At 42.8% G+C, this 23,156-nt stretch overlaps 1 protein-coding gene across 1 annotated transcript; it reads left to right on the forward strand.

Annotated features, from left to right (window-relative positions):
- The first annotated feature begins 1,211 nt into the window (after positions 1-1,211).
- On the forward strand, positions 1,212-17,023 carry TRIM6 (tripartite motif containing 6). The gene is given in 11 exon segments (XM_032360389.1): positions 1,212-1,386; positions 8,835-9,324; positions 9,801-9,896; positions 10,564-10,794; positions 13,285-13,307; positions 14,605-14,705; positions 14,983-15,009; positions 15,225-15,362; positions 15,365-15,388; positions 15,391-15,430; positions 15,432-17,023. Coding segments are annotated over 10 exon segments (1,452 nt in total). The 5' UTR covers positions 1,212-1,386; positions 8,835-8,901; the 3' UTR covers positions 15,781-17,023.
- Positions 17,024-23,156: the final 6,133 nt, after the last annotated feature.

Raw genomic sequence — 23,156 nt, forward strand, 5'->3', positions numbered from 1 at the left:
AGCAGGGAGCCTGCTTCCCTCTCTCTCTCTCTCTGCCTGCCTCTCTGTCTACTGTGATCTCTCTCTGTCAAATAAATAAATAAAATCTTTAAAAAAAAAAGGGGGGGGCTAAATAGATGTTTCTCCAAAAAAGATATGCAAATAGCAGTAAAGTATATGAAAAGATGCTTAACACCATTAGTCCTTTGGGAAATGCAAATTAAAATATCAATGAGATACCACTTCACACCTACCAAGATGACTATAAAAGTCATAATAGCAAATACTGGCAAGGATGTGGAGACATTAGAACACTTTACACTGCTGGTGAGAATGTAAAATGGTGCAGTCACTGTGGAAAACAGTCTGGAAGATTCTCAAGAGTAAATACATAATCTGGCAATTCTATTCTCAGATATATGCCCAAGAAAAACAAAAAGCCTACGTTAAAAACAAAACAAAACAAAAAACAAACTTGTAAAAGAAAATTCATAGTCACATTATTCATAAAAATCAAAAAGCAGAAACAATCCAAAATACCTAAAACCTGACGAAATGGTAAAGAAAATGTGGAAAATTCATACCATGGAATGTTATTCAGCCATCAAAGGAATAAAGTACTCACACACATGCAACAATAATGAACTGTAAAAATAGTATACTAAGTGAAAAAATTCATGTTGCCCAACTCTTCTGTCCTGACTTTTATCCTGACATCCCCCGCCCCCAGTCAGCCTCTCTGCAGGCCCTCCTCCCGCAACCCACTTTCCCAGACCAGGTCAGGTTCATTTCCTAGGTTCCCTTGGGTCAAAAGCTTGCCCTTCCTTTTCTTCTCAAAAGTCGCTGTGCCGTTGAAACATTATAGTTCAGCTCTCAGGCTTCATAAGCTTTGCATGTATTCACAAGGACGTAAAAACCCATATATACGGTCTCTCATAGGGTTCATAGGTCATATAGGTTAAAATCTTGGCATAATTTTTAAAGTTAACGATGTTTTTGCAAAACATACCATTATGATGCGAAACGGTTATCTTTACCTACTCGTTTAAGTTTGGATATTCTTTATTCGGACATTTTAATCAGGCGTATTTTCAGTGTTCCTCAACACCGACACGAAATCGGAAAACCCAAGGGATGACCACTTGCAAGCGCCGTCTGCGGCGCTCAGGTGTTCTCCCGGGCCCCAGGACGTGCGGCGCACAGGTAGGCGGAACAGCGCCCCCGCCGGCAGGTGGGGCCCGCGGGACCACACCCCTGGAGTGTCGGACCCGTGCTGCGCTGGACTGGCGGGCCCTATCAGCAGCCCTCGCCCTCCCTCGCCCCGCCTCTGGGCCCGGAGTCTCTCCGCTGGGGTGGAGGAGGCCGCTGCGGTGTGTCCTCGGCTCCGATCCAGGCCCCAGAGCCCAGGTTAGTGAGCCGCTCTGTTCTCTGGCCGGCCACCGCTGTCCGCGCAGGTTCTGGGAGTTCGACCCGCCCTGCAGGCTGGGTTGCGGGGTTCGCGGGTGGACAGGAGTGAGGGAGACCTCTGCGGTTTTGAGTTGACTCACTTTTGCTTGGGAGCTCCTCAGGCCGGGCTCCTCTTGGCTCGGGTCCCGGGCGTGGTCTGTGCAAAGGGTCGTGACAAGGGACCGCAGGAGGTAGGGGAGGCAGTCCTGAAAGTTTTTTGAGTTCGGGAGTGCGTGCAAACCATGGGACTGGCGTGGATTCCGAGGTCAGCATCCCCTCCCCCATCTCTGCCTCTCTGCCCCAGGAAGTGACACCGCTTATCCTCCACCCGGGAGGGCCTGACCTCTCCCCGGGGAGCAGGAGGGTGAGGCTTCCGCCCTCGCCGGACCTGAGGGTCTGTTCCAAGGCCGGATCCTCCAGCCCTGCGTTTCAGGGAAAGGAGCAGGCCCACGCGCCCCAGGTCCTCACAGTCTACCCAAAACTACTGGGAGTCTTGACCACCTGGGGCTGCTCTCATCTGGATCCTCTAGGGCTTCTCATTCTGTCGGTATGCCGGTCACAGGGAGACGTCCGCCCTTCTGGGACGGGCCACTAACTGTCGCTCCTGGCAGAGGTGAGAGAGCAGTAAAAGATGCGGTCCCTTCGCTTTCCGAGCTGATGATATAGATCATTTTATTTTTATTTCCTTTTCATCCTTCTGACACTAATCTCTTGGAGCTTCAGTTTTTTCTTCCATCTGTAAAATGGACCCAGTAATATTTATACCCTAGAGTTTTGGTGAAAATTAAGTGAGGGAGAGGTTTAACATGGGCGACTGCCTGACAAAGTGTAAATTAAGTCTTTACTCTTGAAAAAATCAATGCTGAGCTTTTAAAAAATTGCCAAATTTTTTTTTTTTTTTACAAAAATAGAGCGGGGAATAAAATGTGTTAAAATGCACTATAGTAAAGAAGAGTATAACCAACATCTAAACAAATGAAAGTATAATAAGAGTTTTAAAAATTTGGAATTGCAAGTGGAATATCACAAATGCAGGGGGAAAAATAAGAATTTTGTGAATTCGCTATTTAAAAAAAACACTCAGTGGACTGTCTAAAATTCAGGGAAAAGAAAACTTGTGCAAGACAGTATTTTAAGAATTTGCAAAGTTACTTAATTGTACGTTTCTGAAATGGATGGGATAGAGATACTCTTTTGAAGTAAATTTTGAAAAGAATTTGGGACTGATTTTGTTCCAGTTCCAATATTTATGAAGTGTCACCTGTTAGATAACCATTCCAGATAATAGGTTAAAATAGGCTATAACCCTTCACAAAGGTTAAAAAAAAATACTGTTATTCCCTAAGTACAAGAAACTAAACTCTCTTACAAATGCAGCTTCTACCTGTTTAGGTTTTTTACCACATTTTCAGTAGATCTCCCAGCTGGTGGGTAGACTGCCCATCTTAGTTCTAACTCATTCTGAGGCCCCATCCTAGGCTAGCTTGTAGTATTTCTTGCCCTGTCACTGACTTTTATTCTGAAGCCATTTGATATTGAATTGTAAGCTTCTGTTGGAGTGGATGCTTCTGATCTAACTAGGAGCTTATCCTCTTTTTCCTCCCCACCCCACCCCCTCCTCCTAGCTGTTTTTGCCCCCAGATTGCATCTGCCTGGGAAGGACGTGCCTTTACGTAAGACAGGGCTTCTGAAACCTTGCTATGCATAGATGTCACCTAGCGATCTTTATTGACTTGCAGAAACTGAATTGTCCAGGATGAGGCTAAGATTCTGCATAAAGAGCTCCAGGGATGCCAATGCTGATAGTCAGCAGACCACCAGACATTCTTTTTCAGGCATCTGCTTCTGATTTAATAGTTCACCAGGACATGAATTTGGGCTCTTTCATTTGCAGATTTGATCCACAGGGCTCTGGCATTTCAGCCTCTGGGATCTGCTCTCCTCCCACAGCCAGGTTGTCATCTCTGATCACACTGCTCTTGAGACAGACAGGCTTTCCTGGGAGACTGAATTGACCCACTTGGCTCCTTTGGGCTGCGGTCTGGTGTCTTGGGTAGTGTGCAACAGCTACTAGACATGCTAGCTGTATGCGTCCCTCTACAATTTCTTCCTTTCTGCAGCCTCAACTTTATACCCTCTGACAAGACACATGAACTCTTTCAGCAAAAATCTTTCTCTGTCCTGAATATCTATAGTACTGCGTTAGATGGAAAAGAAATACAGAAATATAACGGGACCACATTTATCATTTTAAGTTTTCCAGTGGCCTCATTAGAAAGAAGAAACAGGTGAAATTGATTTGAATATATTTTATTTAACTCAGTGCATCAATAATATAAAATATTAGGATGTGTTATCAATATAAAAGGTGTTAGTGATATGTTTTAGATTATTTTTCTAACAAAATCTTTTGAAATCTGGTGTGTATTTCATACTTAAAACATCTCTTTTTTTTTTTTGCCACATTTCAGGTGGCTACAATATTAGACAGCTCAGTTCTAATTTATGCTGAGAAGATCAGAAAGCCAAGCCTTTAAGTTTTCTCAATGTGTTTCTTTGTTCTGTTTTTGTAGTAATAAGCTCTAATGAGCTATAATTTACATCTATAAAATCAATTTTAGGGCGCCTGGGTGGTTCAGTGAGTTAAGCCTCTGCCTTCCGCTCAGGTCATGATCTCAGGGTCCTGGGATCGAGTTCCGTGGTCGAGCTGTCTGCTCAGTGGGGAGCCTGCTTCCTTCTCTCTCTTTCTCTCTTTCTGCCTGCCTCTCTACCTATTTGTGATCTCTCTGTCAAATAAACAAACAAAATCTTTTTAAAAAAATCAACTTTAAAGCACACAATTCTGTGAGTTTTGTTTCGTATACAGTTGTGCAGCTGCCAACACAACCATTTATAAAGGTCATTTCCATCACCCCCAAAAGTTCCTTGTGTCCTGATGCAGTTAATCCACTTCTCACAACCCTGGACTTTGGCATCCACTAGTCTGTTTTCAAATAGCAGAGTTTTATTTTTTCTAGGATTTCATATAAATGGAACCATACAATAACTTTTGATATTCAGCCTCTTTCCTTTTGTATCATGCTTTTGAGATTTATCTTGTGTAAGTATCAGTTCCATTTTATTGTTTGGTAATATACCATTGTATGGAATATACCACAATCTTTTCATTTACCAGTTAATGGTTTTATGGATTATTTCCAGTTTGGGGCTGTTATTGCATTGCATCTATGAGGTAGAAATGCCCTGTGTCCTGTCCTGTACATGAAGGACACAACTGATACCCCAGGGCTAGTGTGCCTTCAGTGAGGTGGTGCATTTGTGAGTTGGCTCTTCTTTAATGTCCCCAAGAAGAGTCCAGCTAGGTGAGCAGAGCAAATGGCTTCCAAGGAAAGTGATTAAATGCAGAAACACATACTCACTCACTCTATACATACATAGATACATACATAAGAAAAAATGTCTTTAAAAAATTCTCATTTTGATTTAAGACAATGGTAATACAATTGCATAACTGAAAATGTCTAATAATGAGAATAAAATAGTGTTTTTCAATGAGGGCATCTAAATTCAGCACAAACAGTAAAGTTAGAGTAAGTTCTAGGATCTCAAGTTGTATAGTTAGAGAAGCTTCTAGCTTTTTTTTTTTTTAATTTTATTTTTTCTGTCTTCCAAGATTCATTGTTTATGCACCACACCCCAGTGCTCCATGCAATACGTGCCCTCCTTAATACCCACCACCAGGCTCACCTAACCCCCATCTCCCTTCCCTCCAAAACCCTCAGTCTGTTTCTCAGAGTCCGCAGTCTCTCATGGTTTGTCTCCCCCTCCGATTTCCCCCAACTCACTTCCCCTCTCCTTCACCCAGTGTCCTCCATGTTATTCCTTGTGCTCCACAAGTAAGTGACCACATGATAACTGACTCTCTCTGCTTGACTTGTTTCACTCAGCATAATCTCTTCTAATCCCGTCCATGTCCATGTTGATAAAAAAGCTGGGTATTCATCCTTTCTGATGGAAGAATAATATTCCATTGCGTATATGGACCATATCTTCTTTATCCATTCGTCTGTTGAAGAGCATCTTGGCTCTTTGCACAGTTTGGTGATCGTGGCCATTGCTGCTATGGACATTGGGGTACAGATGGCCCTTTTCACTACATCAGTGTACTTGCAGGGTCATAAGGTAGCCCTATTTTTAATTCCTTAAGGAATCTCCACACTTCTTAACTGATCCTTTCCTCAGGCACACGGAGACAACCAACTGAGGTCAAGCTCTTTCACACTGTCCTTAAGTGCCATCTCGTTAAATCTTGTTATGAATTTTAATATTGGATTTTTTCCTAGTTCCAAAAGAAGTAAGGAGAAATGAAAAGGGGTAAGAAAGTAATTCATAAATGAAGAGCTATCTCTCCACCACACTTTGCTTTTTCCCCGCTAAAAATACGAAGAGGCCCTTTTCCTCCTGGTGACAGGCAAGAGCACTGCAGGATCAGAGAGCAGCTCCAGCGTAAGGGTAACCATAATTAATCTTTATTGAGACTATTCTCTGCATTGGCTTAGGTAATTATCACAACTAAACTCCTAAGGGAGGAATTGATCTCAGCAATGCACAAAAGACGGAGCCGCATCTCAGATGGGGAATCATTCCAGTGTTCTAAAACTAGATCAATATATTTAGGATTTAGACCTGGTTCTACATTGCTCTAGCACCAGTGCCTTTTCTGCCCTACACTGCCAGGGAAAAGAAAGCAGCTTAGGTCTGTACGATGTGCTGCCAGGAAGGAAGCAGAGCGGGACTGTGGAGGGAGCCTACAGATATCTTAGGAAGAGCTGTAGGGTGCTTTTCAGTGCTAAGAAGAACAGAGCTACCGTATGAATCAGCACAGCGACATCACGACCTGAGCACCCTTGCAGGTGGTGTGGGTAGTGTGAAGAAAACATTCCCTTTAAGAACCAGATGGGTTCCTGGTTAATAACCTGAGACTGGGAGGTGAATAAAACTGGATTGTAATCTTTATTTTGTCACTTACTCACTCTGAGACTTTGGGCAGTTAAATACCTTCTTAAATTCATTTTTGGGGGGGCGCCTGGGTGGCTGAGTGGGTTAAGCCTCTGCCTTTGGCTCAGGTCATGATTTCAGCGTCTTGGGATCAATCCCCGCATCAGGCTCTCTGCGGGGAACCTGCTTCGCCTCCCTCTGCCTGCTGCTCTGCCTACTTGTGATCTCTCTCTGTCAAATAAATAAACAAAATTAAAAAAAAAAAAAGATTCATTTTTCACCTTCATAAAATAGGTGTTATTAAGCTTCCCTTATAGAATTATTGTGGGATTTGCTTTTTTTGCAGTATCTTTTTTTACAGTTCATCCATTGCCTAGCACTTAAGAAGTGATCAGAAAATGGTACTGATGATGATTTTCCACCTTCCTGTTACTGTTCTTTTGTTGTTGTTGTTGTTGTTTAGATTTTATTTATTTATTTGTCAGAGAGAAAGGGGGAGAGAGCGAGCACAGGCAGACAGAATGGCAGGCAGAGGCAGAGAAAGAAGCTGGCTCCCTGCCGAGCAAGGAGCCCGATGTGGGACTCGATCCCAGGACGCTGGGATCATGACCTGAGCCGAAGGCAGCTGCTTAACCAACTGAGCCACCCAGGCGTCCCCCATTACTGTTCTTAAATACCTTCATACATCATTATCTCCCCACACCACAGATAATGGTGGGGAGCCACAGAGCCATGCTTGATTCTCTAGTCTTTTCCCACAAGCACACATCTTCCTGGGGTCCTACACTAGAATGCCTGTGGCCTTCACCGCCACACCTTTCCCTTCTCCCCTTTCCCCCCAGCGCACAGGTCCCTGTCAAAGTGTATGATGGGCCGTGTTGAAATTTCATCAAACAGAACCTTTCTCATTCCACACTCCTAAAGCCCTGGGTCTGTGTTTGACTTTTACTACTGTTACCACTGAATGTCTGGTCAGAGTTCTGAGGTTGAGGACGGGGCCTTGAGCTAGGACTGGACATGTTAGGTTCTGCTAACTCTGGGACTTACAAGATGTTTGATTTTATAATGTCATTCATATCTATTGTTTTATCAGAGAGCCACAAATACTCTTATTTATTTGGAGTTTTTCTGTGAGGGATAAGGAAAACAGGGAAACGGGAGTTTTAAATCACAACTAGGTATCAAAGATTACCTCAGGGTTATTATGGTCATTGTTTTTTCAGTGTGTCTGGGAAGGTGACCATGATGGATGAGAGGGCCCGGTGAGGAGCAGAACTCTGAGAAGCTGCAAGTGTCTTCACAGTAAAAGGATTCTCACGGGAAAGCTCATGACAAAGAAGGTTCTAGATGGTCATTCCTCAAAAGTTGAGGACCTTAACACACTTGAAACTAATGTAATACCGAAGAAGTTGAGGACTTGTGTGTAGATACTGCTATTTCTGAGGATACAGTACTGAACAAAAATGGAACAGTCTCTGATTCCTAGAGTTTATATTCTAGTGGGAGGATTCAAGCAACAAAGATATACATTAGGTAGTGATAAAAAGAAAAATCAAGCATATGGAAGAGTGACTGTGTGGGTGGCCAAGCTTTAGTTAGGCTACACAGAGCCATCTCTGCCAATAAGGGTGTGGGTAAGGGGATGTGGAATGAAGTCACTGAGTCAGGCGGAGATTCGGGTGAAGGGTCTTACTTGAGGAAGTAACAACAAGTATAAATATCTGGAGGCAGCACTGTGTCCTGGTGCCATTTTTTAAAATTTTTTTTTAAATTTAATTTTATTTTTTCAGTGTTCAAAGATTCATTGTTTATGCACCACACCCAGAGCTCCATGCAGTACGTGCCCTCCTTAATACCCACCACCAGGCTCACCCAACCCCCACTCCCCTCCCCTCCAAAACCCTCAGTTTGTTTCTCAGAGTCCACAGTCTCCACGGTTCGTCTCCCCGTCCGACTTCCCTGAATTCACTTTCCTTTCCTTCTCCTAATATCCTCCATGTTATTCCTTATGCTCCACAAGTAAGTGAAAAACCGTAGTGAAAAGAAGGGCCGTATGTACCCCAATGTTCATAGCAGCAATGTCCATGATCACCAAACTGTTTCAGTGCTTTTAACACCAAGGTTGTATGAGAAAAGATCAAACAGATGGTGGCTCACTCAAGGCCACTTCTCTCACGGGCTTCACTTGGTCCCTCCATCCACCAAGAGTGAAGGAAAATCAACCCTTGTTCTGATGAGGGTACAAATTGATGTCTAATATGAGCTGGGGATGAATAACATGTTTGAAGCTTGAATAAGAAGCCCTTGTGACCCAGGTATCTGGCCTGTTTGTCCAGGATACTCAGCAACCTTTTATTGACGATTGTTTCTTACCCTGAACCCTTTTTTTTCCCCCCCCCTCACCTACCCAGGATTCTGTAAGCAAGAAACACCTTAGAAATTCTGGCTGGGCAGGCAGGAGCCAGGAGAGAAGCTACAATGACCTCAGCGCTCCTGGTGGACATACGAGATGAAGTAACCTGCCCCATCTGCCTGGAGCTCCTGACAGAACCCCTGAGCATAGACTGTGGCCACAGCTTTTGCCAGGCTTGCATCATGGGGAATAGCACAGAATCGGTGATGGGCCAAGATGGGGAAAGCAATTGTCCTGTGTGCCAGACCAGCTACCAGCCTGGGGACCTACGGCCAAATCGGCACCTGGCCAACATAGCGGACAGGCTCAGAGCGGTGGTGTTGGGCCCCGGGATGCAGCTGGAGGGGATTCTCTGTGTGCACCATGGAGAGAAACTCCAGCTGTTCTGTAAGGAGGATGGAAAGCTCATTTGCTGGCTTTGTGAGCGGTCTCAGGAGCACCGCGGTCACCACACGGTGCTTATGGAGGAGGTTGTCCACGAGGTCCAGGTAGGATTCCAGAGGGAAGGCAAGGAGGAGCAGGGCCCTTGGCAGGAGAGTGTAACTTTTCTCCATGCTGTAATCTCATTTCTTTGGTTTTCCCATTTGCCTAGAGGATGAACCTAGAAAATGCCCTCCTGCCCAAGAGTAGAGACTTTATCTCTTCCTTGCTGCTCAAGACCTGCTCCGCATGAGTACAGGTTGCTGGGGAGGGTAACTAGGGGGCTCGGTGGTTGAGTGTGGGGGATATGGTGGTGGTAAGTGGAAAGTCCTGCATGGACAGGTTCCCTGGGAGGAAAGAGAATCGACCTGCACCCATTGGCTTTTCATGCACACCCCCTGTGCGTAAAAGAGCCTTAGGCCTTCTTATTTCTTGGTCCAGCAGGACAGGCTTCCGAGGTCAGCATACTCTCCCCCCATTCACTACGTTCTGAGCACAGAGATGAGGTAGTGCTTGACCCTGCTTGCCCTGATGTTTCTTTAAGGAGAAGTTCCAGGAGTCTCTGAGGAAGCTGAGGCTAGAGCAGCAGGAAGCTGAGAGACTGGCCGCGGTTATCATAAGGAAGAGGACATCCTGGAAGGTAAGAAGGATTCTTCCTGAAGCTCTGACGGTGTCCTGGGAGAAGAATTGGGGCAGGGCATGGGAGTCTGGGTCCTATCTCTTCCTAATTTGGCTGGCAGAGCTTCTCTTGCATAATCCCTTCACTGCAGCCCTTCCCAACAGGGTGTTAATTCATAGCACAAGGATAGAGAAGGGGGAATTAGAGAATGAACATATCAAAAGGAATTCAGATTTTTAAAGATACTTACATAGGAGGGGAACTGTGGCCATTGGCAGCCGGCAATTCCTGACTCCAGACTTTGTTCTACAGTTGGAAGTTCTGAAAGCTCCTGGAAAGACAGGTCACACACCAGCTTATCATTCCCACATGAGTACTCAAAATTGGAAGGGGAGATGGATGCAGAGGCCCAGGAGGCTGGGGAGGCAGCTTTAAATCTAGACCTCCCCCGGGAGCCACAGTCTATGTCTTAGAGTCATGGTTTGGGAAGAACTGAAGAGAGAGTAGAAGGAAAGAACAGGTTCTGAGCGACTTCCTTCCCATCTCTGCTCCTCCTTTCCCGGTGAGACCTGGCCAGGAGAGCGGGGCTGAGCCTGACCCTCCACCCCTGCCCACCCCCAGCCCAGTTCGAGAGCAGAGACCCTAGCTCAGCAGATGAGCAGGCTTTTTCTCTTGCATGTTCCCAAAGAATCAGATGGAACCTGAGAGACACAGGATCCAGACAGAGTTTAATAAGTTGAGAAGCATCCTGGACAAAGAGGAGCAGCGACAGTTGAAAAAGCTGGAGGAAGAAGAGAGGAAAGGGCTGAGTATTTTAGAAGAGGCTGAGAATGAACTGGTCCGTCAGAGCCAGTCACTGAGGGAGCTCATCTCGGATCTGGAGCTTCGGTGTCAGGGGTCAGCAGTGGAGCTGCTGCAGGTAAGGCTCATGAGGAGCCCCCGCAGGCTGAGAGTCATGGCAAAGGGAGACCAGCATTCCTTCCCTTCATGCATGGGGTTCGTGACCTGGTAGGGGCAAGAAAAAGATTTATTTGGCCCTGGTGTGCTCCTTGCCTATTAAACTGTATGGAGGTCATGGGTAAAACATAGGATGATTAAAGTACAAATGCTTGGGGACTGTCTCATTTTTATTTATTAAATACAATGTGTAGTCCCAAAGTTTATTTGTTACCGTGGAGATCTGTTATACCCACTGATGTTCTAGAGCAGCATTTCTGAATCTCAACACTACCGATACTTTGAGCTGGAAATTTGTTGCTATGAGGTACCTTGTAGGATGTTTGGTACCTTGTAGGATGTTTGGCAAGCCTCCCTGGCCTCCACGTACTGGATGGATGTCAGTAGCATCTCCCCTCAGCTGTGACAACCCAGAATCTTCCAGATATTGTCAGATGTCCCTGTGGGGTAGGTACATAATTCTCTCTCCCGCTGTTGGGATTCACTGGCCATGGGGTACCTGTTGTCTCTGAGGCTGTGTTGGGATTTGTCGGGTACATTTACCCCAGCTTAGTCACAGACAAACACACATCAGGCTCGAGTACTTAGAGATTCTGTATGTCATCATCATTCCTTCTTTACTTTCACTCTCTCCTCTTGGGCGGAAACATTTAACGTGTTGTAATAGAAGTATAAACAGGTCTTTTTTAAGGCACAAAAAGGCTGGGCTCTGGGGTGTGTGTGTACACATGTGTGCGCTAGGAGGGTGCAAAGGTGTCAAATTTGGACAGATTTGATGCAGGAGCTTGAACAGAAGTGAAATCTTTGCAGGTGCTTTCTACATAGAGTGAATGGTGTGACTGATGGTGGAGACAGGATGTACTTTGTAACATGCTGGAAACTTCAGGCTGTTCCTTACTTTCTTGCTTTCCTCTTGCTCTCCCTTTGTTGGTAGAACAATCACTTCTTGACTTATTCTTGAGCCTTGGCGTCGGGGTCATGCAGAAGCTACACTCTACCTATTGGGGCTTTTCTCACGCGTTGCTTCTGGTTTCCAATCTTTATTATTCCTCTTGCCCTTTTTCTTCAGCTTGGGTATTGGGTTACCCTAACACTTCTCCCTGCCCCATTCTAGCCCCTCCACAGATTTTTCAAGCTGTAAAAACTTGCTCCATAAGTACGGAGATCATCAGTTTGTATGATTTCACCCAGGTCCCTGTCGAGACCCTCACACCTCTTCATATGACTGCCCAATGGGTCTTTTAACTTGAGGACTGTTTCACACTCAGGTTTTCTAGAGCTCATCCAGCACACTATCTTCCTCCTCTTCTCCATATCTTTGTGACTTTGTTGCTCATTAAGATTTGATAACCGATGGAAGTCTGCAGCTCTCAAGTTTCAGTGTGACCCTTGAGAATAAAGTTAATGCAAGAGAAGGAGCCAAGGAGTGGCCCCAGATTTGGTCATTTGAGTTCCTCTGTACAACCATGCCTGAAGGCTGATGCATCCTGGATATTCAGTATAAATTGACACATCTACTCCCTTTGTTTCTTTCTGTATTCAAGCCGTTTGACCTGTGTTTCTGTCAAATGCCGCTGAAAATAGCCCTAACGCAGGGAAAATAGTTATTCCTGTGTTGCGTAGATCAAGCCTTTTCTTCATTCGGTGTGGTGTGTAGAACAGAAGTCAAGGGGGAGGCCATGAGGTAGTTTTGCTCCAGGGAGGCTGGCTGTGGCAGTAATGACAGTGAAGCGCAGGTGGCTAGAAGATGGGGACTGGCTTTGTTTGAGATGGGACATCAGGGTGACTAGAAGGTAGTTTTTAGGCTCATGCTTTGTCTGAATTTAGTCACTAAATGGATAGTGGCAGCACTGAGGGAGATTAAAGGAAAGAGACCTCAAAGTTGCAGGAAAAGTAAGGGTTTTTTGTTTGTTTTGTGTTGTGTTGTTTTTTTTAAATATCTTGATTTTGTGATGCCTGTGGCTCATTTGCTAGAATATGTGAGAGAGATCTGAGCAGAAGGACAGGTTTGGAATCATGAACATGGGTGTGTTGAAATCAAGAAAACTGGATGAAGTCAGCAAGGGTAGCATAAACGGTGAGAAGAGGTGAAGTTTGAGAAATAACCACTTTTAAGGCTCTTGAATCCTCAGCAACATCTCATCTTTGAGAATGGCAGCATCTCAAAGACAGAAATTATGACTTAATAATGTGGGATTCTCTAGTGCAATAGATGATGCACATATACACACTCTATCATCAAAATAAAGGGTACCAATGAATGAGTTCAGTCATCTCCCAACATCTCTACATGGAGTCTCAGGGACAGTCTACTATGAGTTTGTATTCTACTTTGTGGCCTCCAAAGTAGGGTCCATCTTTATTGCCATCATACCATGGGGTGGTGGGATTGGGATAAGGAACATGGATGAACCTATTACTCCCTGACTTAACATTTCTCTTTCCTTCCTAGGATGTGAGTGATGTCATGAAAAGGTATGTTTAGGAGTGAATACAGGGTGGTTCCCTTGGGTTGACAAAAGATTCCTATACCCATAGAGTTATCTTATGGTCAGTGGAAAAGAAAAGGAGAAAAATCACAAGGCAGGGAAGGTTTAGGACTGTGATGTCATGAGTTGCTTATCTTGAGAATTTTTGGGTTCCCTGAAATAAAGGGAATTACCTAGTTTCTATGGTAAGAGAATTTGGGGTAATTTGGGGGGGATGGTCACAAATTGGGGACAGTAGTGTTCTTAAAATAAAATTTGCAGCATCACTAACTCCTGTGGTAGCCCATGATGCTACCCTTTGCTACAAAACTACCTGTTTCCAGCCCTGATTTTAGGAGCTTTTAGTATTTTATTGGGGAACTTTCCCATCTGTCTTTCCAAGGTCCAAGAATCAGCACCTCGGCCATTTGCTTTCAATTACCCTTTCTCTCTTGGCTTTAGAAGAGTCCTGCCTTGCTACTTGTTTTTCCTCAGACATCCCGTTTTTCTCAGTTCCTGTAAAAACATAGACATGAGGTCTTGAGAAGATTGGTTTTGGCCCTGGAACAAAACATTTTCTCTTCTCTGTCCCATACTCTAGATTCTCATCCATCAAGGTGACCTCTGAGGTTCCCCACACACCTGGCACCTTTAAGCTTCTCACAGACACATGAAATATGGAGCCTGTTGTCACTTCTGAAGTGTTCACTCATGGTTTGGAGGTGAAGATGTCTCCTTTCTCCAACTGGCATGATATTCCCAGAGACTGCCTCCTCAAACACTGTTCTGGAGGCCTTTGTCCCTAGGCCCTCTGACAGATCTTAAGGCCTAACCTCACTGTTCAGAGGAAGCCCTTTACTCAGTACTCTCAGAGCCCCACCAAGCAGGTTCCTGGTGTTCTCCCTGTCAACACACACATCTCCAGCCCCTTACACTAGACCCTTAAGATGGCACTGACTGTAAGTATTCAGTATCTTTCTTAGAGTTAGCAAAAGATTTCCCAGCGATTGTTTAATTTTATATAATCTTAGGATGTAGAGAGAGAGAAGGGGAAATGGCATTTTACAAAAACAAAACAATCCTTTGCAGGATTAGATCTTATCAAAGTTTTCAGATGGTGAGAAGCTATTTTCTAGTCTAGGTCTTCTGGTCCCAGTGCCAGAGCTCTTTGAAGAAGGATGCTAATTTTCTTCAAGAAAGAATGCTGAAGTTCTTCCAGGGGCTTGGTCGATGAGGGAGGGGATGGATATTGGAGAAACCCAACACCAGCAGTGTAGGACATTCATAAGGTTTCTTCTCTCTAGAAGTGAGTTTTGGACCTTAAAGAAGCCAGAAGCTCTCCCTACTAAGCTGAAGAGTATGTTTCGAGTTCCAGATCTGAAAAGGATGCTGCGGGTGTTCAGAGGTGAGGAGATTCAGGGGACAGCTTTTTGGAGGTGGAATTATTGTAACATAAGCAATAAATAGAATAGAGTATAGAGTTGGTGTTTGGGGAGTAGTGGTGCAGAGAGAGGACAGGGATGAGAGGGACATTCAATGCTGAAGACGATGCAGTTCATACTTAAGGGGAAGCAAGAGGGCCAGCTTGCATCCTTATAGAACTCCCTACCTCACCCCCTCAACCAAGCAGACCTGACCTATGTCCATTCTGTACAATGTAATTGACTCTATTATCATTACAGAACTGACGGATGTCCAGAGCTATTGGGGTAAGTAGCAACCATGGCATCTTTGAGCTGACATGTCCTTATCCTTCCTCATATGCTCCCCCCTGGACATACCACACACTCTCTTACAAGGCGTTAATACCATCTCTCCATCGCCCCACATAGTTCCAATTCCTCCACTTCTGTGTTTTCTCTTCTCAGTGTCTTAAGACCCTTGTACCCATCGTCATCTGCTGATTTTGTACCTTTTCCCACAGTGGACGTGACTCTGAATCCACACACAGCTAACTTAAATCTTGTCATGTCTAAAAACCGAAGACAGGTGAGATTTGTGGGTGCCAAGCTGGCTGGGTCTTACCTGGAAGAGCATTATGACTGTGGTATCCTGGGCTCTCAGCATTCTCCTCTGGGAAACATTACTGGAGGTGGATGTGACCAAGAAGACTGACTGGATCCTAGGGGTATGCTGTAGTTCAGTTGACTCTACATGTTTCAACCAGTTACGAACAACGGAATGTTTACTCCAGATACCAACCTCAGAGTGGCTACTGGGTGATCGGGCTGCATCATAAACATGAATATAGAGCCTATGAGGAGTCTTCCACTTCCCTGCTCCTCTCCATGATGGTGCCCCCTCGCCGTGTTGGGGTTTTCTTAGACTATGAGGCTGGCACTGTCTCCTTTTATAATGTCACGAACCATGGCTTTCCCATCTATACCTTCTCTAAATACTACTTTCCTACCACCCTTTCTCCATATTTTAATCCTTGCAACTGTGTAGTCCCAATGACCCTGCGTCGGCCAAGCCCTTGAACGTTCCTTTGTCTGCCTCCACATCTGAGCAGGATCCTTCATTCTGAGATTCATCTGTACCTCAGTCTCTCCTTCTGAACTTCCATTTTCTCATATTCTTACATCCTTCCCTTCAGACATTTGCTTAGCGCCAAAATATACCCAGAGGTGATAGTGAACATCCCTAATTAATTACAGATCTTGGGATAGGTTGGGGGGTCGCTTTCAACATGTTAGCATTAAGCATGATATTTGACAGAGTTTTTGTTGTTGCTGATTCATGGGAGCAAATTCAGCAAATTCTTTTCTATTAATTTGCTATACTTTTTGGTACTGAATGGAAAATTGAATTTTAGCAGATAGTATATATAATTATTGAGATAATCCTCTGTCATTTTTATTCTATAACTGGAATATATTGATTCGTTTCCATTTTTTAAGTGTAACACCAAGCCCTGGAATAAATCACTGTTCTTCATATTCAATACTGAATTTGTTTTTGCTAATACATTGTTTAAGTTTCATTTCTATCTCCATTTATGAAAAAAATTGACCTGCGTTTGTAACATTGTTCTCAGGTTTTATAAAATGCAATAAATAAGCAAAGAAATTACTGTATTCTGTGTAAGTATATATAGGATAGAGTGCTAAAAAGCATTATACAAGTTAACTTTGGTGGATTTAAATTCAAAGAAAGAAATCTTAACTTCCGTTTTTACTGCAACCTTCATGGATTTAAAAATTTAAGGGTAGTAATTGAAATTTAAACAAATCTCCCAAATTCACTGAAGTAGATAAAGGAGAGAAGAAAATGATCAATCCAAGATTTTTCTCCCAGAATGGGAGGGAAACGTACCAAGAAAATATAAAGTGGTTTTTAGGAAGAGAACGAGTTTTTCGGGCTTCACGGCCTATCTTTATGCTCAAATGTGAACAGCTGGTGGGTGAGCTGCTATGACTTTGCTAGAGGTGGTGTATGCTTTTGAGCCAGCTCTAGAAGAAATTAGGAGGTGGATGTGAGTGTGGAAACAAATATCAAGGAGTCGACTAGAGCTGCTGTCCAGTATGGTAGCCAAGCGCTATCAGTGGCTATTGAGTACTTCAGATGTGACTAGTCTGAATCGAAGTTGTGCTTTTAAGTATAAAATATACACCTGACTTTGAAGACTTAATTTTAAAAAACAATGTAAAATACCTTTTAGCTTTTCTGTTGTAGATTGCAATGATAATATTTTGCATATTCTGGATTAAAAAATACATATTAACTTCACCAGTTTCATTTTGCTTTTTAGATACTAGAAAATTTAAAATTACATGTGGCTTATATTGGCTTTGTATTGGACAGCTCTTTCTGTAATGCAGTCTCTATCCCTACCAGGGCCCTAGTGTGGGGCAGATAGGTTCATCTCTATACAGACCCCTTACCCTGCTGAGGTATTTTTGTAGAAGGTAATGGCAGAGAAAAGAAGATCTCAACATGTTTAGAAATTTACGAGGTGGAAGATCATAGAAAGGGATCATGGCCAGAGAAAATGATTCTGCCTAGTCCAGGCCCTGTCTTTAGCCCTCAGTCTGTTGGACATTTGATGTTTCTTCATGGTTTGAGGAAATAGTAACTAGTTCATCCTCAGGGCTCAGCTCTGGTGTCTATGGGGACATGAAGTACAGGTTACAGTAAAAACCCCATACTGGTTTGCTCTAGGGCAGAATTCCCTTTGGGAGATGAAATTTGTGGGAGGCCAGAGGCCAAATGCACTCTTCATCCTGATTTGCCCTTCAGTGGATGAATGGATAAAGAAGATAGGGTCCATATGTACAATGGAGTATTATGCCTTCATCAGAAAGGATGAATACCCAACATTTATATCAGAGGGGGAGACAAACCATGCATTTCAATTAGATCTATGAAAGGAGATAGAGCAGGCGACTCGTTGCCTACAGAGCTGGTGGGGGTCTGAGGATGAGGGATGGTAGAATCTGCCTGAGTAATTGCTCCCTTCCACTTATTTCCCATGTAATAAGTTCCAGGTAAAAAGGAGTTAGCCCAACTGTCCTCTGCCAGTGGAGGTGTTCAGTGAATGGCCTTAGACAGTAAGGAAAGACAGAGTACTTGCTGGGATTGTGTAGGTGAGACATGGGGAAAGTTGTCCAGTGCGATTTGGAGGAATGAATTTGCAGCCCTGACTCTCCTGTGGGTCTGGGCTGAGGCATAGTGGCCTTGACATTAGACTAACCTGCCACGAAAAGTAAACCCAAAAACAATGGATCAAATACAAAAAAAAAAAATTCTTATAAAAATCAAACATGAGTGCTGTGTGGCACTGTTCCATGTGGGTTTTATGTACCAAGCTTAATTTCATCTGAGTGCCATCCCCGAAGACAGTATTGTCTTAAGCATCAAGCCTGCAGAGGGGTAAAAAAAACCTGGGGAGGCAGTTTGGTTCTTAAATTCCTCTCTTAAATATGGGATTCATAATTTCTGCTTACTTTCTATGCTGAGAATAGCCACAGGGCAATACCTACTGGCAAGGAAAACTGTAGAACTGTCTAGCCATATGCAATTATGTACAATTAAATTTCAAGGAAGGGAGAGTGCACAGATTTTTGTGGAGACCTAGTAGTCGGTTACATGGGCTACAAGAAGCACCTGGAACTTTAGGGTATTCCTCTTTCTCATAGAAGACCCAGAACCTTAGCGGTTTTTTTTAGAACTATGTTTATTCCATCCTGTAGCCTAAAATTGTGAAAGAAAGGGGAAGAAATGAGATGTTTTGCTGTCATACACATGGGCATAGGCTAAGTAACAGCCATCTTTTTAAATTAAAGGCCAAGCTAAGATCAAATAGTAAATAAGTTAAAGGAGACAGAACAAAAGGAATGGAACTGGTGGAGAGTGTATCAGGATTTTAAGGAGGTTGGAGGACAACCAAATTTGGAATGCATGCTCTGCTTTGATTGGATGGAGCCCTAAACAGATTGCAAATGGGTTTTGTCTCTTACCTTGTTACTTTCAGGAAAGATTTTGCAGAGATTGAAGTGAGATCTAGTGAGAGCTGAGCTGAGGAGGTTGTGCCTGTGGACATACACAAAGAGATGAAATACTCAAAAGGAACTGCAGGAACAAACATGGATGGATAGAATAATTTATTTAAAAAAGAAATAGATGTCCATTAGTTACTGAATAATGAAGTTAGAGGGGAACGAAATAGTTGTTAAATAATCAGAAGAAGTTGAATGTCAATAAATTATTGACATGTTTACCTAAAGAAAATAAGAGGTCAAACTTCCTCTGCCTTCCCTTAAGTTATTGATGTGATAATTCCATATTACAGGTAGAACCTCTGTTCACCAATAACAGTAAAATGGTTGATAGGAGGACAAACCTACAACATTAGAAAAACTTAGAGAAGTAATACCGAGAGAAAAACTTAGAGAAGTAATACTGAGAGATGACAGTGTGATGGCCTGAAGGTCTCAGGGGCAGCTATTTTGCCAGGAAGCTCAGAAGTAGAACCATCTTTTTAATATCTCTCCCTGTGACCCACATACAGGGGCTACATATTTATGGCTTTTTAAACCTGCACATCCCTCCACAGTACCATCCCTAAATGAGGGTTGCACATGTGTTATTTCCAGTAAATGAATTGTTAGCATTAGTGCATCAAATTTCCACTTGAAAGGGAATTAATAAATATTCTAAAATTTGTATGGAACCAGAAAAAATCCCAAATAGCCAAGATAGTATTGAAAAAGAAAGCCAAAGCTGGAGGCATCCCAGTTTGACTTCAAGTTGTATTACAAATCAAGACAGCATGGTTATGGCACAAAAACAGAGACATAGATCAGTAGGACAGAATAGAGAACCCAGAAATGGACCCTCAACTCTGTGGGCAACTGATCTTCGACAAAGCAGGAAAGAATGTACAATGGAAAAAGTCTCTTCAACAACGGTGTTGAGAAAACGGGACAGCCACAGGCAGAAGAATGAAACGGGACCACTTTCGTATACCATACAAAAAATGAAGTAAAAATGGATGAGGGATAGCGATTTGAGGGGGCTCAGTCAGTTAAGCAGCCGCCTTCGGCTCAGGTCGCGATGCTGAGGTCCTGGGATCCAGCCCTGCATGGGGCTTCCTGCTCAGCGCGGAACCTGCTTCTCCCTCTCCCTCTGCCTCTCCCCCCAGCTTCTGCTCCCTCGCTCTCTCAAAAATAAATAAATCTTCAAAAAAAAAAAAAAGTGATTCAAAGGGGCACCTGCACCCCAGTGTTTGTAGCAGCAATGTACACAATAGCCAAAATATGGAAAGAGCCTAGATGTCCATCAATGGATCAATGAATAAAGAAGATGTGGTGTAAATGAAGGGGGAAAGCAGGTTTTTTTGTCTCAGAGTTGAAGAATGAATCTTGTGGACAATGGAGAGTGAGTAAATCAACCTTTTATTAAGCAAGGATACAGAGGGTCCCAACAGTGTCGCTGCTGAGAGCTTTAAGGGTTGGTCTTTTATAGAAAGTTAACCAGGGAACTTAAATCATTTTGGCTTCTCTGCTGGCAGCACCATTGATTAAAGACTACTGATAAAACATCTTTACTTCTTTTTTAGGGTCTGGTTATTTTCTGTTGACCACAGTAGATGGTCATAAGACTTACTCCTTGGACACCTGGGGTGGGTGGTCTGAAGAGTTCCTTATCTCTTGTTTCCTTATATCTCCACATTTTTTGGTATTTCTGTGAGCTTGATCATGGAGCCCCCCTTCCTATCTTTCCCAACCCAGCCCCACCTCTTTCTCACATATATACGGTGGGGATGGGGTAATTGAGTGATGAGCATTAAGGAGGGCACTTGATGTAATGAGCACTGTGTGTTATATGCAAATGATGAATCACTAAATTCTACCCCTGAAATTAATAATATCTTATATGTTAACTAAGTTAATTTAAACAAAACAAAAAATCAATATTTAGAACATGAATTACAAAAAATGTATACCTTCATAATTTGGAAAAACATGAACTTAAATACATACCGTATTAAGTAAGTCATTTAAACGTTGGCATTTTTGATAGTAATGTTTTAATATTTACATGAGAATACTGATATTTTGTCTTAATCTATTTATGCTACCTTTATGAGCCAAAATTATTAGGATGGCTGTCATCAAAAAAACAAAACAGAAGAACAACAAAGTAACTCATAGGAAATTGTAAATGTTGGAAGAAATGTAACCCCTGGGCACTGCTGGTAGGAAGGTAAAATGGTGCAGGTGTTACAAAAAACAGTACGGTGGTTCTTTGAAAAATTAGTAATAGATTTACCATATGATTCATCAAATCCATGCTGGGTATATATATCCAAAAGAATTGAAAACAGGGTCTCAAAGATCTATTTGTATACCTGTGTTCACAGCAGCATTATTTGTAATGGGCAAAAGGTGGAAGCAAACTAAGTGGTAATCAATGGATGAATGGATAAACATGATGTGGTTGCAGTATTGTAATTTATAAGAAATACATGTATCTGGTCACCCAGAGGCCCAAAACCCAGTCCTCATACGTATTTGGTCTTCATTTGAGGTTCCTGCCTCACAGCTCTTTCTAATCCTTGGAATTTCCTGTGATAAGGGCAACAAAGGTATCTTTTGTTATGTTAATAAAGGTGACATTAGGACTCCACCCAGGAGCAAGGGCTGGTTCCCCTAAGGACCAGTTTGTGATTAAGGGGTTGGAACTTTTGGTTCTGGAAGGGAGAAGGGCTGGAGGTTTAAATCATCCAATGGCCATGACTTAGTCAATCCTGACTATGAATGAAGCCTCTGTAAAAACCCTAAGACTAAGACCTTGGCTCTTCCAGGTTTGGTGAACCTGTGGAAATGTAAGCAGAGTGCTGTGCTCAGAGAGCGTGGCTGTGCCTTGCCCTTTCTCCATACTTCACTCTGCATCTTTCCCATCTGGCTGTTGACTTGATCCTTAAGCTGTTACATGTGTTTTCCTGCCTTTTGTGGGCCACCCTAGCAAATTAAAGGACCCTAAAGAGGAGGCTGTATGAGTCAGAAGCCAGGGTAACAGCCTGGGGCTTGCACCTGGCTTCAGAAATGGGGGTGGGGCTTGTAGTAGTCTTGTAGTCTTTTGGTCTTGTAGGACTGAACACTTAACTCTGTGGAAGCTGACGTTATTATTTGGAATGTAGTGTCAGAATTGAATGGATTTTTTTGACACCCTGGTGGGGGCCTAGAATTGCTTGGCGTTGTGTGGAGGATCTTCCCCATGCTAGAACTAGGTCTGGGAATGCTTAAATAAGTGGTATATACATAGAAGAGATTATTGAGCCTTCAAAAGGAGGGAAATTCTGACATATGCTACAACATGGATGTATCTTTAGGACATTATTATAAGTGAAATAAGCCAGTCACAAGACAAAGAGTGTATGATCCACTTGTATGAGACCTTTAGAATAGTCACATTGATAGTGACAAAGAGTAGAATTACGTTAGCCAGTGGCTGGAGGACAGGGGAGATTGGTAGTTATTTTATGAGTATAGAGTTTCAGTTTTGCAAAATGAAAAATTCTGGAGTTTGATTGCACAACAGTGTGAACATGCTTAACACTACAGAATAGTACACTTAAAAATGATCAAAATGGTAATTTTTTTTATTATATGTGTGTACACACACACACACACACACACATATATATATATATATATTTTTTTTTTTTTTTTTGAGAGGGAGAGAGAGCAGTGGTGCAGAGTGAGGGGCAGAAGGAGAGAGAGAATCACAAGCCCGCTCCATGGCCAGTGCAGAGCCCAATGTGGGGCTAGATCTCACAACCCTAAGATCATGACCTGAGCCAAAATTAAGAGTTGAATGCTTAACCAACTGAGCCACCCAGGAGTGACTTATGTTATACGTATTTACTACAATTAAAATTTATTGAAATGTAAAAATATAATTATGAAATGGGTAGGTAAAATATGATTTTATCTTAAACTTACATATTTTGCATATATATTGCAGAAAAATATGTTTGAAATATAATAACTATTATAAGTATCTGTAAAGATTGTTTATGAATATAAAAAATATATAGAAAAGAGCAAAGAAAAATAAATTAAGCCATACTAACAACAGCTGTCTATTTCATTATTTCTTATTATTTTAAAGTGAAAATTTCATGATTTTATATGCTTTAAAAAGAAAAATATTATAAGCATCTTAATGTAGTGCCTATTCTGTCAGATGATCTAATAGACTAATGGAGCAATATATATGGAACTCTGAACCTCCTGTCAATTGGACATGTTGGGGAGGAAGACTTTCTTGTACCCTTCAAAGTCCTAGCTGGACTAAGAATCAAATTGACATGAGACAGATTAATAGGACAAAATCAAGCTTAATAGCA

Source organism: Mustela erminea, chromosome 9, assembly GCF_009829155.1.
Source record: "Mustela erminea isolate mMusErm1 chromosome 9, mMusErm1.Pri, whole genome shotgun sequence".
NCBI lineage: Eukaryota > Metazoa > Chordata > Mammalia > Carnivora > Mustelidae > Mustela > Mustela erminea.